This window comes from Anser brachyrhynchus (genome assembly GCF_964034855.1).
Source record: "Anser brachyrhynchus genome assembly, chromosome: 18".
NCBI classification, from domain to species: domain Eukaryota; kingdom Metazoa; phylum Chordata; class Aves; order Anseriformes; family Anatidae; genus Anser; species Anser brachyrhynchus.
Genome location: NC_137711.1, coordinates 4,269,011 through 4,287,567, shown reverse-complemented (window position 1 = coordinate 4,287,567; position 18,557 = coordinate 4,269,011). Strand labels below are relative to the sequence as shown.

At 46.8% G+C, this 18,557-nt stretch overlaps 1 protein-coding gene across 14 annotated transcripts in view; it reads left to right on the top strand.

Annotated features, from left to right (window-relative positions):
• RHBDL3 (rhomboid like 3) overlaps positions 1–18,557 on the top strand; it is a 72,161-nt gene that overhangs the window by 13,196 nt on the left and 40,408 nt on the right. For 3 of the 14 annotated variants that reach the window (XM_080561240.1, XM_080561238.1, XM_080561230.1), the window contains exons 1-2: positions 6,766–10,587; positions 11,125–11,455. The exons of 6 other annotated variants lie outside the window; for them this stretch is intronic. Coding sequence is in view for 1 of the 8 variants with exons in the window: in XM_080561243.1 (XP_080417369.1) it covers positions 17,220–17,303 (84 nt within the window). In the remaining 7 variants the exon portion in view is untranslated. Of the gene's footprint in view, positions 1–6,765; positions 10,588–11,124; positions 11,456–17,219; positions 17,304–18,557 lie in introns of those variants that run through there. 5 more of the 14 variants (XM_080561241.1, XM_080561229.1, XM_080561232.1 and 2 more) reach the window with 4 other exon arrangements.

Sequence of the window (18,557 nt, the reverse complement as noted above, 5' to 3'; positions counted from 1 at the left end):
AGGGGGCAGTAATCCCTCCCCTCCCTGCCTTTGGTGGGGGGACAGGTGATGAAATTGTTAGTAATGCTTTTTCTTTTCCTGGGGGGAGATATTTTTACAAAACTTTCATTTAGGCTTACTGACAGAAAAGCAGTTTTATGTATAGACATACGAAATTTAAAGGGTTCTTTATAGTTGTTTCTAACCCTTCCCCCTAAACATCTTAAATTAAAAATTCAGGATTTCTTGATGAAAATTGCTGCTCAACCATAAAACGATGTGTTTTTCCCTTGTTTATTTTGGGAAAGAGGAGTGAACGACAATGATTTCTAGAGGAATTTTTCTATTCATTTTGATCCAGCTCTATTCTGTCATGCTGGGAACTGTCAGTGAGTGATACCAGTATCTCCAGCCACTGTCAGATTGCTTCTTTAAAGAAGTAAAAGAACTGAAAATTGGCAAAAAGTTAGGTCCAGCTCTGCTTCCTAGGCTTCGAGGTTCAAATAAGCCCCTCCCAGATTAAAATCCTGAGTACCAAAGCTCCTTCTGTATTTAGCGGGGTCAAGACTTCACCCAAGTGTTTGGGAGCAGGCAGACAGGCAGCTTCTCAGTGCTGCTGCCAGGAAGTTACGGTACAGCTGCTGCTTCATGCCATGCTTAAAAGATGCATTTTTTATTCTGAGGCCACAGCCCTCGGGCAGCTCTAACTCACTTTTATACGGGAACTTTTATAGGGATTCATACATTTATTTATTGTGCTCATAAACACCCTCCACCCACACACACACATTAGCTCCGCATCTGCTGCTTTCTGCAGAGCCTGCACCGTCGCTGAGCACTCCGCACACACTGTCTCTGTGTGGAATCCAAGCTCCAAGCAGAGCATGACATTACCTCTCTCCATTCCTACACGGTCGCTTGGGGGTTTATTTGTTTGTTCTTCACTGGCCAAAAAAAATTTTGTTGTTGTTAATCTTCAGGTTAACTTAAAAGTAAGAGAATTCCAGTAGCACGTCCTGGCAATTTCACACTTCTCTGTGCTGTTAAGATCCCCAGTTAATTCCCTTGCATGCAGACATGAGAACATCTCACTGTCCTCGCTGAAGCCAAGTCGTATGATGGCTAGACAGTGAGACTGCAGGCAAGTCTTCTGTGGGACTGACGGTTCCTGCTTGCTGTGTCCTTTATAAGGCCTCGGGTGCCCTTCTTTGCCTCTACGTCCCCAACATCCCTGCTTTAGAGATGACTGCAACTAATCGGTATTATCCAGCCCTCGGCCGTGCTGGGTGAAAGGGACTATCTAAGAGGATGGTGTTCGTTATTAGGACAGACCTGCCTTTCGAATGTAGCTTTTAGCTTTGTTAGATGCCAAGAGCTTGTGTCATCTCTGTCCCATCCCCACGGCTGCTGAGATTTCAAGGGTGAATTAACATTATCAGCCCTCATCTTGGAGTGCTCGCTTCTTGTCACCCATACCCTGCTTTGTAGTCATGACAACAAACTGGTTTTAAATAGCCACACACAAAACTCTCCCAAAAGACCCTCCTCCCTGGCTCAGCACCTTGATTCTATTGCTTATCAATCCAGGCTGTGTTTTTGTTGCAGCTGCTTTAGGAATCCTGGATTCCTTCCTGAGACTTTTACGTGGGTGTGATGGCAACAGATGAACAGAGTTTATGGGGAATGGAGAGAGATGCCAAGCTACCCGCTCTGTGTAGGCAGCTAATGGAAAGCTTGAGCTCAGAAATGAGGCTGTAGAGATACTCTGGACCAGACGTGCACTTGTCAGGAAGAGTTCAGTTGCTGACACTACCAGCAGTGGGTGCAGCTGAACCTGCTCTGCCACAGTCTCTAAAGCATGAAAATACGCCGACCTTGCAACCGTCTTAAATCCAGGGCTGTTTCCTGCACGACTGAAATTGCAAAGCAATCCGTAAAATCGGGCCAGCTATGATCATGGTTGGTGGTAACTGAGAAAGGGAATTATTTTGAACTCAATGATCTTTTATGTTAACTGTGTCCCTTTTCTCAGGATAGCCTTTAACACAGGCAGGACGAGCAGTTTCTCACGCTATAAAAGAAATTCCAGTTTGTTTACTGGGGCACTGTTGAGCTAAACATCACACGCCCCTTTGAAAAGTTCCCTGACTATTGTTGCTGGCTAACCCCTGCTGGCTGCGGCTGGAAGACCTCGACAGGCAGGTCTCTGAGCTCCAGGCAGTGGTTTGTGTCTGGAGACTTCACTGCTTTTTCTGACAAATTGCTTGTGTCTTCCTGCTGGTTTGTGTGGGACGTGGGGAGCGGGAGAAGGAGAAACTGCGAGATGAGGAATAGGAAACAGTATCTGTGAGAGCAGCAGCATGGGCAGGAGGTTTGATCACAGGGTCGTATGCTGCTTTCATGCCCTTGGATTTTGGGCTGTTGCTGTCTCTAGGTTAGGGCTCATTGGGACATTGTGTCCACATTGGAGCAGAGTGGCGCTGCAAAGAGGAGGTTAGAGGAACTGGAGATAGGAAATAGCCATAACTCGTTACTTTATCTCCTAACGAGGACTGGAGAATCAGAGGTGCTGGTGGCCAGACTGTCCGTGGCGATAAAAGATTAGCATCCAGGCCCTACAGCCAGGGTCTGCTTTGTCTGTTTTATTAGGCGCTTCTGTGAATGTGGCAAGAAACTTGCTTCCTTTTACTCCCCCCTCCACCACGCTGTGCGTTGTAAAGGGGAAAGACACTCTAAAAGCTACAAGGGTCTCTTGGCAATGCACAGAGGGGGTTCTGCATCTGCCCCACGCCTTGAAGTCTAATCTCATTTACAGTTGTCAGCGTGGGCTGCTGGAGGAGATGAAAGGCAGAGGACAAGGAGGGAGAATAGATTAGCCTTGAGCAGAGGGCACTGGGAGTGCACCTGCCTCTGCCCCGCTACCTTGAGGAGGGGCGTCAGTGGCAGCTGGGCATGTGTCATCTGCTGCTCTTTGAGGCGCCCAGCCATGGAGCACACGATTAATGACTCAAGGGGATGGGCTTTTGTGAGCGATAAAGCCCTGGGATTTAGGCAAGGCTCTCAGGCATTTTTTTCCGAGCAACGCTATCACTTTACATTTCTCAAGCGGCGTTTTGGGAGCAGGGAGCTGCTGTCTGTGACCACAATGCTCCCCTTTCTCCTCCCTCCCCAAACTGCGCTGACCTTTGTCATGCAGCATTAACCCTTTGACTCCTCCACTTTGGGTTGTGGGGTTGGGAAGAAAAGAGTCCCTTCAAATTCATTGCCCTGTAGACAGACTTGAAGGGAAGAATGGACTGGCAAGAGAATCTGGTTTTGCTGAGGGAGATTGGTTTGCTGATGCTGTCTGGATTATCAGCCCCTTGCTGCCTTCTGCCAGAGGCCTTTTTGAATGCATGAACCCCCAGGAAAAGGGGGAAAGGATTTTTTCCTTCTTTCGGTCAAGGAGGGAAACTGAGGCGCTGAGCAGCTTATGTCTGAGAGACTTCCCTCTGCAGGGTACTGCCTTGTCTTCCACCCTGCCAGGATTAGCCTGTTTCTGTCCCCAGTGCTGTTATGGTAGATGGCGATCTCCTAGCACTTCAAGGCTTATACCCACGTTTGGCTGTTATCCACGATACCCTGGAGTGATAGTTCAGCATGAGAAAGCTACCTGCAGGTCATCAATCCTCCCACTTCTTGCAGGGTGAACAGCAAACATTCCCTAAGTTCCTCCTTAATATTCCAGTACATTGAGCAGCAGCCAGCCCCTAAGCTGTGTACGAGTCTCTGGGATTGCATTTATACCTTCCCTGCAGCACGAATGGGTTGGGATTGGCCGTGCCATCTCCCCTTTCCCTGGCTACCAGGGTACCCTTCATCCCCACCAGCCCTCACACAGACATTCGGCTTTGCTTGATAGCCTTGAGCATGAAGCTGGGAGTAGAAGCCGTCAGCAGGAACCAGACATCAGCAGCGTAACAAACGCAACACTGTTAAGCTTGAGCGGGTAGAAGGAAGCATCTCCTGAAATGTTTAAAGGAATCATAACACACACTGAAAAAGCACATGGAAGCTGAGTCAGTCTTACACAGCCCGTGAGTTACTGGCAGCTTGATGCCTCTAGATTTGTAAAAGCCTCAGGAGGCTTCCTACTCGTTACACATTTGTGTACCTTCCATGGCTGAGCTGCATGGAAACCTACAGCGTCCAAGAGGGAGAGCAAGCTGCATTCAGACCCTTGTCTCTCTGCTGCCGCCTGATCCCAGCTGCAGCGAGAGGCTTTGGTAGCGTACGCTCTGCCATTTCAGCTAATATGCGGGCTGGTTTTTAGGCACAGAGATCCTTGCTAATGCATTGTTCTCAAATCCTGTCTTGCACATAGAAAATCACTGAAGCAATAAGAACATTTAAGCCTGCACGTTTAAAAAGAAAGGAGGGGAAAAAGCTGTAAACAGAGACTGGATTGATCCTGGAAATCAGCTGGTGCATTGTGCTCGGTAGTGTGCACTCTGTTATGATGGGAGGGAGAGAGGGGGAAGAGATCATTCTGTCTCCAGGGGAACAAACCCAGCTGCTTAGAGAATTGAAACAGGTTGGAGGTGCTTTTCCAAGCCATTATCACTCACGCCTGTAACATTTACAGGATTTTAAAGTTGCTCTCTACCAGACCTGGAAAGCAAGCGTTTCTTCTCAGTGGTAGGAAGTATGATGGTCTTGCTGCCTTCCTGTATTTGCACTCAGCGCAAGTGTACCGGGGCACGTTTGCAAATTAAATGCAGTAGTGGGCGTGTTTGAGTTTGACAGCAGCCAAGGAAGCTGTGATCACTCTCCGCCTCCTCACTAGGTATCGTACAATGTGTTGGTCTGAAATCAGCTTGATACCAACACACCATGAGACAAAGTTGATGGGGTGCAGAAATCAGGCTGTTTTCTTGCACCATCGTACTTACACGCTGCTGAGAAAATCTGAGCTCTGAATCCTCTGGAATTTTGTATGATTCAAACGTTGTAGTACTGTAGCTCAAGCTCTTGCACCTGGGAGAGTCACTGCTATATCCCTCTCCTAATGTCCTGAGTGGTGGATTCCCTCCAGTTCAGCTTCTCATGGTGATGCTGGGGCTATTTTATCACCAGAGACAACATGTCATGCTCAAATGTGTAGTGAAGTCCTGAATGTTTGAGATCACACATGTCCTGATACTTTCTTTTTGTGAGACTAGTAATGATTTTCTCTGCCCTGGCCAGGTTCCATCTGGCTAATTGTACTTCCTTGACAGTGTTGTAATTTCAAGTGGAAAAGTTGGCTTTTATGTTATTCGTTGTACGGGGCGAAGTTTTTCCAGTGGCCTCCATGAGATCTGACCATCCAGCTCCCTGAAGCTCCTTTGGACAGCCTCGTTTCCCAGAGTTAGTGGGCCTTGCATACCCCATCCCTCCAGCAGCTACCTGGTAATTCTAAGTCTGTAAAGTGGTTTTGTTATTTTGGTGTGTGTGTGAGTGTGTGTTTGGGGGATTGGTTCTATTTTTGAGAGGATGCTCTGTTGGAGTAGAACTGTCTAGAAACTGTTTTTTTTTTTTTTTTTTTTTTTTTTTTTTTTTTTTTTTCCCTTGGGCTGTCTTGTACAAGGGCTGCTGTTGCGCTCTCAGCTGTTCTGCAACCAACCCAGAACTTTCCAATAGAAACTTCTTTCTTGTTTGAAAAGCACAAACCAGTAAAGAAATGTAGATCCTCTGGAAGTGACCTTAATTAGCAGTGATTCATTATGGGGCTGTTCCCTTCTCCAGGGCATCATGAATGCACAGAAGTCTCACTTGGACCTTGAATTCCTTCAGCTCTAAAAATGAAATTCCCAGCACTAGCAAGATGCAGAGAATATATGTATTCTTAGTATATTCCTGTTGCTTAGGAACAGCTGTCTGCAGTGACCCTGTGTTGCTGGTGAGAAGAGTAATGATGTATGAAACTGATGTTAAACAAGCAAGATCAATCTTCCCCCAAAGAACTGTTCTTCATGCTCTTTGATACTCGACATCCTCTGTAAGCAGTGCGTTCTCTGGAGTTTCCTTAGTTGCACAAGGTAAAAATAAGCAAAGCTGCTGGAGGCAAAGCTGTTTGTGGCTACCAACAAACCTCTGGCCACGTGCGCTTCTTCAAGGCACTGTTCCCCAAGGAAATGCAACGTCTGCCTCTGCGATCCTTTGTGATTAGGTGCCAGTGATGATGGAGATCTTGCTTTGTGTAGCATACTTGTTTGTGATGTGTAATTGTAGTGGAACTGCTTGCTGATGACAGCCTACAGGCAGGGAGCCATAATCCACCACGTTTACCCCTTGACAGAGAAAGGATCAATATTCTGTAAGGTGGAAAACGGAAGGTTTCACAAAAACAACTGGAGGACTTTATCCTGTGTGCTCTGACTTTGTCTAGCAGAGCACTTGAAAACAATCATGATGGGTGTCCCAGGCCCATTCTTTGCCTAACATCAATTGTATGGTTTGCTGGGGTTGATAGCAGAATGGTGTGCCTCCTTTGCCATTTGGAGAGCAAAATTGTTTTCTAGTTTTTCCTCCTGGCCCTGAAACAGAGCCAAATACCCATTTCTCTCCGCTGGCTTCCCTGCCACACCTCTCACGGGTTTACTTACCCTCACGCTGAGAAATGATGGCAAGTGGGCTTACGCATCTTGGCCTCTGCAGGATGGTGTTGCTTTTTAGTTGTTTGCACTGGGGAGGAAAATGAGTGTTTGTTGTAGTTCTTTCCTCTGAACTGCTGCCTCTTCCCACAGCTACTCCCTCTTGGCTGCTAATAGATGAGCTGCTTTTGCACACAGTCTTGTTAGGAGTGGAGTTATGTCCCTGGGTTCTCCTCCCCATTAGCAGGGAGGCACAAACCTTTTTCCTTCACGTGTCCTGTGACAGTAGTATTTGTTTTTTGGAGAAATGTTTGGTTTGCATTGATTGGTGCATTCAGGCAGCCCCCTTGGGGAGATGATGCTCCTGTTGCTGCTGTCTTTGCTGTGTGAGCTGTGCCTGGTGACCGTGGCTGGAGGGATAACTTCCTTCCAACCTCACTGCTGTGTCTGAGGAATCTTTATTGAGTTGCGTGTTTGCTTCATCGCACTTTTGAGTTGCCACCCCTGGGAACTATTTGGGGACGTCTCAGTGCCTATGAGTACATGTGTAGGGTTGCTTGCATACCTTCAGCATGTCCTGGTGTTGTCTCTTCTAAAGCTCTATAAATTACTGTGTACATTGCCTTCTTCGGAGGATTTTGCAGTGCTGGGCATCCCCACCACAGCTGTTTTTTTGTCTTGAGTGTGATTATTGCAATGCTGTCCAGTCAGTCCGGATCCCAGAGGCTGTACTGTACTGTGCTGGCTTCCTTGTGTCTTCTTCACCTCTTAGAACCTCCAGTCTGCATTCAAGGTCTGCTGTAACCCTGGGAGAGGCCGAAGGCACATCTGGTTATGAATGAGGGCCATGGCCAGTTTATCTACCTGTCAGGCTAGATAGGAAGCAGCTTCTGTGGCAGGCACAGCAGCACCTTCATGGGTATAGGTGAGAGCTGAAGCCGGTGGGGGTGTAAATGCTGCAGTCGGGATCTGCAATGAAACAGGTGCCTAGAGTGACTTCTCCCAGGGTGGTGATAGCTGGAAAGTCTCACAAAGAGTTGTCATGTGTGTCTGAAACAGATCTTCCAGCCTTATTCCCTCTGTGGCCCCGGAGCTGAGAGCTGCCCTTGCTACATTGATTTATGGGATCGTTTAGGACTGGTGCTGGTGGCCAAGAAGAGCTGGAGCAGGAAGTCATTTGCTAGCTGCTGATTTATGGTTGTAGCAAACAGTCCTGAAAAGCACAGTGAGAGTTTTCTGGACCTTGCACGGTTCCAACTGGCTGTTAGCTCCAGGCTGTTATTTGACCATGTGGAGTAATAAAACTGGGAAAACTAATTAACTTTTGGGCCTACCAAAAAACAAACTACTTCATGCAAAAAAATTACCCTGCACTTGCAAGCAACACTGACTTTTTATGGGCTTATAAGCCTGTATTTAATGACCAAGCATGTAGTACGATGCGTTCCTTTTACTGACTTCTAAGGCCAAACAGCATAAGACGGGCTCTACCACTGCTGAGGATCTGAATACCAGCTTGGGGTAATGTTCTCTCTCATCCTTATTAATTATGTAGTTGATGTGTGGGCGGAGGTTTGACACAAAGCTGCATTAGATGGTTTCTTGTAGTCTAAACCAATCTGAATTACACACAGGCAGCCCGAGCCAAAGCAGTTCATTCAAGGAAGGATGCTTTCCGCAGTGCGAGTTCTGGAGGCTTTCTGAGGTCGCTGTGCTCGCTGTTCCCAGTGAGGCTGTAGCTGAATGAGCTCTTTCCCAGTGGGGACACTGAGGTGTTTTTCTGATGTTAGCAGAGAAGCAGTCAGCCCTGATCAGGGCCTGCCTCCTCTGATAAGGACGCTGTGTTTGTGCCAGTTGTGGTGGTTACATCAGAGAAGAGATGTTTGAATGTTCCTGTATTGTTCTTTCTCAATGATGAGACATTTATCAGCATTATATAGCTGATCCAGCCTCTCTTATCCTGTACCGGGAGGGAGGGAGGGAATGGCAGGCCATGCTTCCCACTCAGATTGCTAAAGTAGCCCTACTCCTGTCCCACCACTCCTGCGTTACTCAGTACCCCCTAATTACTGTATATTTACCTGCCTGCATTTTTAGATCCAAAGTTGTGTGTGCTGATTCCTCTTTTCCCTTTCCAGGGTCTATCAGTTGAGCTGGTAGCAGAGCTTTGTGCAGAGCCTTTGTTCACCGGGACACATGATGCAGCCTTGCCATTCTCTTCTGATCAATAACTCTTCACCTCAAAGATCAGAGCTGGCCCTTTTTCAAAATATAAGGTGCTCTGGAGTAAACAGTGCAGTTGTTTGCTATATTTGAGATGGGCAGGCTTGAGCTCTGGTTCCTCAGAAAGCTAGATGTGGTGTATGGCCTGTCCTCCTCCCCTGGTGGAGAAGAGAGGGAGGAAGGCTGCGTATTGTACCAGGGCTGCCTGCTGCCCCACTGCATGGCTGTGGAATGAGGGAGCCTGTCTGGATCTATGTGCTGTGGGGGAAAAGATGGTGTGCCGGCCAGGTCTGTGCCCAGACCTCAGTCAAGCAGAGTGTCTTTTTCTCATATCTTAGTAAAACAGACATCATGGTGGCTGATAAAGGAGAAGTTACTTGAAATTTGAAAGAGAAAAGAACTCAAAGACAGAAGAACTGTGATGTGATGGAACTTCTAAAGTATTTATTGAAAAGTTTTCCCCTCTTTTTGTGGTGGATGCACTTGAATTGTCACGGTACTCAGTTCCAGATAGCGTGGGTCTAGTCCAAGCTTTGGTTTTCTCCTCCAAGCTAAGTATTATTGCAGAGCTATTATTTGACCTAAAATAAGTGTGTGCATACTCGCTGCTACAGAATTCTGCTTTTTCACACATCAAATGAAGTCCCTGTAGATTTTCACCTCCCTCCCAGATCTGGCAGACAGTGAAAAAGGGAGCTATTTTTACTCTGAAATGTTCTGTTTCCAGTCCAGAGTATTAAATGTAGTTTTCTCCTGACAGGCTTCACGGTTGATTGCTATAAAACTCCAAACATTTAAAGAAAGGATAAAGTTTCCTACAGGAAGGGCAAAAGTTCTGATTTTGGATGGTATTGATCATGGTCCCTTTGGGGAACTGAGAAACAGTGACACATGCTGTCCTTGGACTGAAGAATTTACTGAGAAGAGGGACAAATTTACCATGAAGGAAGAAGAACTTAACAGAGGAGTCTAGCAGGACTCTTCACAAAGTCCTGTGAGGTAGAGTGGTATTGGAGACCCTGTTCTCCTCCAGGAGATGACAGTCACTTGGTTAGGGATCGTTTTCTTAAAACATTTCTGGCAACGAGAGGGATCCGCATCACTGGTAGAATGGCAGTTGTGTACCTTTCATCTTTCTCTCGTTCTCGCTACAGTTCTGTAATTGTATTGGAGTTACTGCTCCATCTGTCCTCTTGAAAGGCTGGCATGTATTACCCAGGAGAGAAGACGACTTCCTGATCCACACGTTCTCCCTGTCCAGAAGAAATGGGTGTAGAAAAAATTTCTTCCTCTCCCTGCTGTTCTGTGCCTCAGTCCACTATGATGGGTCAAAGGTGAGGTCACCTTCTAGAATTGGTCTGTCCTCCTGTGCTGACTGTCCTGCAGCCACAGGTGTGAGGAAGGAGATAGCAAGTCATCACTGCCAGGTGTAGACACTTGCCTAAGCAATAAGGGCCAAGAACACCGGCTTCTTTTTGCCCTAAGGGGAGGAAGAGGGGCTGAGCAGATGTAGCAGTACAGGCAGGTTTGAGTCAGGCAAACAGCATGCTCAGTTTTGCAGTGCAGCTTTAGATCAGGACTTGAAGCTGGGCAACGGGCTGGATGCCTTCTATTTGGTGGGCATAAATCCCTAGTCAGGGGGCAATGTGCCCTGGCCCTGGACAGTGCTGAACCCTGTTGTGTCTGTCCCTGTCCCTCAGACACTGCAGGAGCTGATTCAGTGCAAAGCCCAGCCCAGCTCTCTTCTGGCTCCCAATTCTGAAGGTGCCAGGTATGACAGCCTGGGTGGTCTTTGTGCTGGTGGCCCATAAGTCCTTACCTGCCCTGCTGTGGCCTTCATTAGCAGAGTTATAGCTAATGAAACACAGGGTAAGGGGAGCCTGCTTGCAGCTTTATGGGCAGAATTTTTCCTTGCTGAATAGTTTTTCAGCACCCTGCACACATAGCCTTGGCCTTTGCTGTAAGGGTTGCTTAATGTAGCCCATCAGTCACAGCATCCTTGCACCTGATGAGGCTTAATGGGGCAGCCAAGCTCTGGGCCCAGCTGACCACCTGCCCTGCAATGTGCTCCTCTCCTTTTCTGCCTTATGCAGCAGGGAAGCAATGCCTCTTTCCTGGGGCTGGTTAGATCAAGTTGATGTTCCTGACTGGCCTTCATCTCGATGGTGTTGCTTACCAGATATGTCACTAAGCAGCAGCAGAGAGAGACCTAATGGCTCAGATCTGATTAACCTCTGTGACTTTATCCTGTGCCTTAATTGGATTATCTGCAGGGGTTTTGCTGTTGCTGGTTTTTTTTCTTAAACAGGTGCTTATTGCTGTGACATGTGATGCAACCCTTCAGTCTTGGGATTGCCCCTCGTTCCCCAAGGTGCTGCCTACCTGCATGGTGCTCAGTTAAGAAAAAGGAGAACATTTTTACAGGACACCTTCTCCTGTGTCCATCCTTCTGCCTACAGCACTCAGTGAACTCTTCAACAGGCTTGAAATAGAAACCTTTCTCCTTGCCATAGCTGTAATTGGCTGTGGGTTGGGCACTGGAGAGGGTCATTCACATATCCAAGATGACAGAAGTTGTACACACTGCTGAGAAGCTTTCTCTTACATCTGTTTCTAGACAGCAGCACACAGAGTGAAAAGTAGGTGTGATATCAGATCACGGCTCTGTTCCATGAGGAATAATAGCTGTACCAGTGCCACTCTAGCTGTTACAAGATCAAAAGAGCTCTTGTATTAAGGCTGGTAATACTGCCTGGTTTGGCAAAAGGGCTGAGAATTTGTCTAGGGTTGTAATGTATGTCCAGATAAACTGTCTTCCATAGTGAGGAACAGGCCGTTGAATTTAGTCAATGTGCAATAGCATGGGTGTCAGTGACTTGGTGAATATGTATCTCAAAGGATGTTCTCTCCTTGCATTCTCCTTGAATGTGGTTCAGGTGTGAACGCTGCCGTGCATGTAACTGGAGAGAGTTACAGTCTCTAAGTAGGGGGTTCAGTGTCTCATCGCTTCTGGGTGCCTTTATGGGGTGTGTGTTTGTCAGACATGGACGTTGTGCTGCTTCCTGTAAAGAAAATGTGATCATTAAGTTGAATTACGATGGACATCTCTTTCCTTTTTTGGATTTAATGTATTCATGAATTTCGTGTCCAGTGGCCCCTCAGCAGCTTGCAGGCTGGATATGTAAATTGGTAGCTGCAGAGGATGACTGATCCTTTAATAGGTGGAATTTGATGCTCGTAAAAATGAATGCTTTTAATGTTGCATGGCAATTTGCTTGAATTTTTAAGTTGCCTGTGGATCTCTTACTTGGAATTCAGTGGCTCGGGCTGTATTTGTTACAAAAACAGTACAAATGGAGAGGCCCTATGGTTTTAAAGGGGTGGCTATTCTTTTGTCTGTGAGTATTGCTTACACTGTTTTTGTAACAAATATTATTCCAAAGAAGCTGTGAAAATGTGAAATGCAATGATACTTGAAAACAAAGCACTGCAGTTCAAATCCACAGAAATGTATATTCAGAGATCTGTTCAGATACTGTTCTTCAGGAAAAGCCAAGTTTTCTTAGATACGTTTTCATTATTAGGCTTCTGTGGAGGGATGTACAGGACTAAAAGGATTCAGTAGGTCATTAAAGTAGGTACAGATCTGCCACTGTGTGGTTTTAAACACAGTGAAATCCTGGCCCCTCTGAGAGGGCCCTCTTTGCTTCCTTTGGGCCCCATGCTAATTTTATTACTGATTTCAGAAGGGTAAGGACTTCTCCTGATTTTGATTTTTACAGTGTTTCTTCAAGCATGCAGACCTGGGAATATTTGATTTATTTTGCTGAGGATTTTATTAAAACAAACCCACACAGCATGCACCCCTTCCTGAGAAAGTGTTTATGTGATAAATTTCATTTTTCAAGCACATGAGGTTGTGATGATGATAAGAGGCTGCAATCTGAAATCATTGTTGCTTGTCGCTTTTCCCTTGAGCACTAGGACACAAATACTTCAGCTCTTCATCATTTATTACAAACCTGGGCTGAGGAAAGACAGCAGCAAATACGCAGAGAGAATGTTGTGTTACGCGCTGTAAAATTGTGCCAAGGAGAAAGGAATATCCAGGCTCAAATTATCTCTTTCCCTGAGGCTTCAGTGACTTATTTATTTTTTTCTAGGGTGGAATCCAGGCTTCAAGCCTAGATAAGAGCCAGCATCTTTCCTGTCAGAAAAAAATACTTTGCTAGCAAGTGTCTTCTCTGGCTACAGCCTCTCTAAATGGTAGTGGTCTCAAGCCAGCAGAGTTTGGCTGTGGAAAGTCTATCATTATTGTACTAATGTACGACTCTGTGAGTACCGTATCCACAAGGATGTGCGCCAGGGTTAGACTGAGTAGTGTTTCCATCTGGCACTGTGAAGAAATGACCGTGGGTTGGCATGTTTCTGGGAAGGCAGTGAAAGAACCCGATTTGCTGGGTGGGGGCAGCAGGAACAGAACCAAGGTGGAGGACCCGTGTCGGATGGCTTGGGGTGCAGGTGGAACCTTTGTGGCGCTTCTTTCCAATACCATGGTGTTTGAAAAGTCCCTAGAGGCAAGTAGGGGTGCTTGGTGATGATGTCCTGCCTCTGAAGTCAGCTAGTTGTGATGGCAGGGCTTTGCAGGCTGCTGGGAGTTGGTATTAGCCCGTCTTTTACCTTGTGAAAATCTGCTGTGTTTGCTTGAAGGGCATCAGGCAAGTATGCAGGCAAAACTCAGCTGCTTTTCTTCCGGAGGCTTGGTCCCTCCGTGCTCAGGGGTCTTGGTAGCCTTATCTGAAGTCACTGACTTCAGTGGTGGCTGGATGTGTTCGGCATTTTTAGGTATCGGCCATTCTTTAGGGCTGTGGAAGGCAGCACTGTACTGTGGGCAGAGTTGAGAACTGCTGGAGCAAGCAGTGCTGGCCAATTAAAATGGCCATATAACTTTCATTGTCATAGTAAAGACTAAAATAAAGTAAAATTAATTTTTATACAACAGGAAAGGAATGAATCTCGCCTAAGTAATCCAGTCTGTTGTACTTCCCTGCTTGCTACAACAAGCAATTATCTATTCAATTATATTTTCTAGCATAGAAATGCTAAGGGAAAAGTGTGCTCGGTGTTCAGGATGGGCCCGGGCTGTGGGAGATGCAGCTGCTTTTTAGCTGTGTTCCCTCCCTGGGTTAAGAGGTGAAGATGCTGACAGCCAGCTTCCAGTTAAGAGGTATTTTGCTTCCTTATGTGCTAACCGTGCTCATGATCTGCTATTGCCTGAGCAACCTCAATTTTTAATATGGCTTCTGCTGAAATCTTCGTGAAATGAGCTGAGTCAAAAGCAGAGTTTTCCTTCTGTGTGGGGAAAATACCCAGACTCATGGTGCAAATCCTCAAACCAGCAGCAGGTTTGTGCCTACCCCATATGGGACAGAAATAATGCAGATCCCAAAGCAGCTTTTGCAGCTGGGTCACAGCTCCTTCTGTTCTCATGAGAACGAGTAGCGACACTGACTGTCACCAGCTTACATCTGGCACTGTAGGCATGCTGCCCTGTGCATGCTCGTATGTAGTAGTTACTGCAGGGCTCAGCAAGGCTAAATATCTTGCTTATTGGGCTCCTGTCTTGCTCCTCTGCACCTCCTTAGTGTGATGAGCAGCACCTGGTTGTATTTTTCTATCTGTCCCTCCCTCATCTTCGCTATCGTTAATTGTTAGCATCTGGATTGAAAGATTGCCTCTTAGCGTGGTGCTGATGGGATGTTTCCACAGGGGATTAGGGCTGGAGTGGATTGACAGGAGGCGGTATCCTTGTAGTGGGAAGTTTGCCAGCTGTGTGCCTGCTCATTGCTGCTGCTCTTCCAGTTACTCCAGTTCATCTCAGGGCATGGGCAAGAGTTGGTCACAGCTCTGCTCCCCCTTGCTGGGGCCAGCTGCCCAGCCTCACGCACGCAGCAGCTGTGTATGGCCTTTTATGAGACTTTCAGTCTCTTTGCATCGTCTGCACCATCCCATGAAAGTGTTTCCATACCCGGCTCGTCAGGTGGTTTTCTACTGTGCAGCACTTTGATCAAGGATATGGGTAATAACGGCATCATGTGGCATGCTGGCAGTAGCTGAGAGGTCGTTTCTTACTGTAACGTGCTCCCCAGGTGGCTAACTTGTCTGTAAATCATGCAAGTGCTTCCTGGAGCTTTGCTTGCTTTCTGTTACCACCTTGGCTGCCAGGATTTCCAAAAGCACAGCCTCCTGCTCTTGTAAAGGCGCTAAGTCTGTATTTCCAGTGCCCTGAAGCATAGCCAAAGGTCCCACTAACCTCACTGAGAGGTTAAATAGGCCCTGAGAGATTGTATTTGGTTTTTGCTTTGGTTCAGTTTCTTGTGGAGTCTGGTCTTTTCCTGTACCAGCACAAGGAGCTGGGGAGAATCCCCGGGCATTTCAAAAGGCAGGAGTTTCCCCTGACCTTGTTAGTCTCCTGATCTGCCTCTAACAAGGTCTCGGAGACCCTTGTTGCTCTTTTCCCAAAGGAGTCACGTCCTCCAGTAACCAAAGGGTATCTGTTACCTTGTGAGGACAATGCGTGGTCTGGAGGCACGTTTACTACTTGCTGCAAATAGTACAAGTGATGATTTGTTTTCCCCATAGTTAGGACAGACCAGCAGAAATTTTCTGTGCTTTCAAGCTGTTATATCATTATATCAGGGAAGGTTTCCATGTATGTTGATGCTGCCTACAGCTAGAGCTGTTGCAAAAAAAAAAAAAAAAATAGCTATCAGTTTAAAGGAAAATCTTGTATCTGATCTATCTTTGACTGAATCTCACAGATAGCCAAGTAAAAAACAGCAGAGTTTGCACCAAGGGGCTCGATTTTTTTTTTTTAATTTTTTTTTTAGGACTTCTTGGAGAAAAGGTTAAAAGATATTCACAGGGGTTAGAAATATTGTTGGATTTAATTTTATTTTTTTTTAATGAAAATCCCACAAGTTGGCATTCCCCAGTCAATTTAAGCTCTTTGAGATAGCTCAAAGATTCTTTTATTTCTTTCATTAAAACCATTCTTATTCTGGCTTATGGAGCCATGCAAGTAGGAATTACAACGCTGCTTGTTATTTCATTGCCTATCCGTTCTTCGTCCCCACATCCTTTCAGCTTTCCCTTCATTCCCTCCCCAGCTTGCCTTGAAGGGCTGGGAAGCACATTATGCTGCCTGCCCGATTGTTGTGGGGTTGTGTTTTTTGTGGGGAAGGTCACGAGACAAAAAGACCACCAGGCAGGGGTGGGCAGGGGGGTTCAGTCCCTCTCCATTCAGTCCTTGTGGCGCTGGGTGGGAAGAGGCTTGTTTGCATGGCAGGATTTCGGGGGGGGTGGAGGGTGGGGTGGCTTTTTGTGGAGGTTTCTTCCACGGCTGCTGCACGGGCCCTGGAGGGCTACAACAAAAATAGAGCCCGTGGATGAGATTCATGGGGCTGAAGCGAGAGAACCACGAGGCAGAGCAGTCGGTGCGGGACTGTCAGCGCCTGCTCTGGATGGTGTGTTTGTGTTACGTCGGGACCTGGCTCTGGTGGGAGCTCTCCTGGGATACCTGAGTCCTGTGGACTGAGGTCCTTAGCTGGGTGAAGGCTGGGGAATTTCCTCTGTCCGTGGCTGTAATGTGGGGGACAGCGCTGTGGATCTGCCACAGCGGCTGTGTTTCCCTGAGTATTTGTGAGACTTCCAGTCAGTGACTTTTATTTGCAGCATCTGCCTCCTTCCTCACCTGTCAGCTCCACTCCTCTGAGAGCATCGCTGCATTTAGGCAGGACGTGTGTCCTTATCACCCCTGTCCGCCAGCCCAGCCCCCTCTCACTGCCACCCTTAGGAAGCATCTCAGTCTGTATTTGGCAGGGGCTTGCACAAAGGCAAACATTGTCGGGGACTCGTTGCAACTGTCCCAATTACCCTGAGTTCATTTGCATAAGAAGATTGCCCAGCCTGTGGTAGTGGCTTTGCCTTGGCTGCCTAATATGGGACACTTAGATTTGGGGAGCAGGAAAGAACTAGAGTTCCCAGGCTGGGTGTGGGATGGGGATGGGGTGACAGGTTGGTCCCTTCCAGCATGGATGCTACAGCATCCTGGAAGCAGCTGACTTGTCAGCTGCTGGCACCACAAGTCTGTCTGATTCAGTGGTGATAGCTGCCAGTTTCCCAGAGTTGTGGAATCAAGCAAGCTGAAGCATACCTGAACTCCTGGCTGTCCCATCTAAGAAATCCTTCTCCTGAATAGTGTTTATCTATGTATTTATGTATTTCTTTTTAGTAGATGGTGACCCTGCTTGAATGCTTCTAGACTAAGCAGTGAACTGCTTTGTGTTGTCACTTCCCTCAGGCACATGTAACCTCTTCTCCTTGTGTATGGATTTCTTCCAGAGAGCTAGCTGTTCCTGCAGGCAGGCACTAAAGGGAGAGGAGAGCAGCTGGGATGAAGCACAAATCAGGAAGCAGGCTGAAATGGTATGATCCCTTGACCCAAAGCAATGGCTGGTGCTGTTAGGGCTTGCTTGAACTGCAGCAGCTGCACAGCTCGCGCTCCTCTCATTGAACTGAGAATTATTCATATTCTCTCACCCTTCCCCCTAGTGCCATATGTAATGTGATCTGCCAGTACCCAGGCTGGCAGATGGAAAACTAAGACGCTCTTCTACTGGCAATTACGGTTCTCCATGGGCTCAACTGCTCTGTGAAGCTGCAATGCTCAAGCTTGTCAGCTTTGGCAGAGCAGCCTTTCTGGAGACCCTTACAGCCCCTCTGGCACTGCCATTTGTTTGTGTATGCCTGTGCAAACACATCGGTCTCATGTCCTTGCTGTTACCAGGACAGACTCATTCACAAACAAGATGAGATGTCCAAATGAGAACCGTCAACCTTAGTGTACTTGCTGGAGGTACTCTGACCTTTACTCTGTCTTAATCCTTCCATAGCCCCCCGTCCCCTTTTGTATTTGGCAATTTCCAGTTTTTTACTAGTCAGTTATTAGCTGGCAATGTAGGAGTGCTTCATGGAGGTGGCTGGAGCACAGGCAGCTCATCTCAGCTACAGTAGTATTGGAAGACTCCTGCTCCCTGGGTGAATGAAGCCTCTCTGCCTTGGGTTCCCAGTACGTAAAGTTGAACTCTGTCTCCTGAGCAGACAGTGGCAGCACAGGTTATCATTTCAAAACGCAGTATGTGCTAGAGACCTGACTGTTAACAGCCAGTTTCCAATTCTCTATCTGACGTTTTCTTTGTCTGTCTCTGAGAGGGATTGATGATCCAGCTGAGGTTTTTCAGGAATTTCTTTCTTATTTTATTAGGAGAGAAAAATATCTTCATGTCTCTTCCCAGATGAGTTGCTGTTTGTGCTCTGACTCCAGGATGCTCACATTTTTTGCTTGAAAGTAACTGCATTGATATTCTTATGCCTGCTTGGTGCGAGAAACATTTTTTAAAAAAAAAAGGGGGGGCAGAGGGCAGAACTCAGAGGCTCAAACTGGGGCAGAGATGGACCCCTCTTGGTTTCTCTAATAACACTTTAAAAGCCAATCTGTATGTTTGACTTCCATGATGTGCTGAAAAGGCAGAATAGGGTCAAGTCTTAGATTTACATTTGTTTTCCTTTCCATTGTGTTTGTTTTTGAGAATTGTGTCCTACCTTCCACTGTATTTCTATGACCTCTCATTTTAGCTTGTGTGACAGTGAAGTCTATTTATGAGCAACAAAACATGAGCT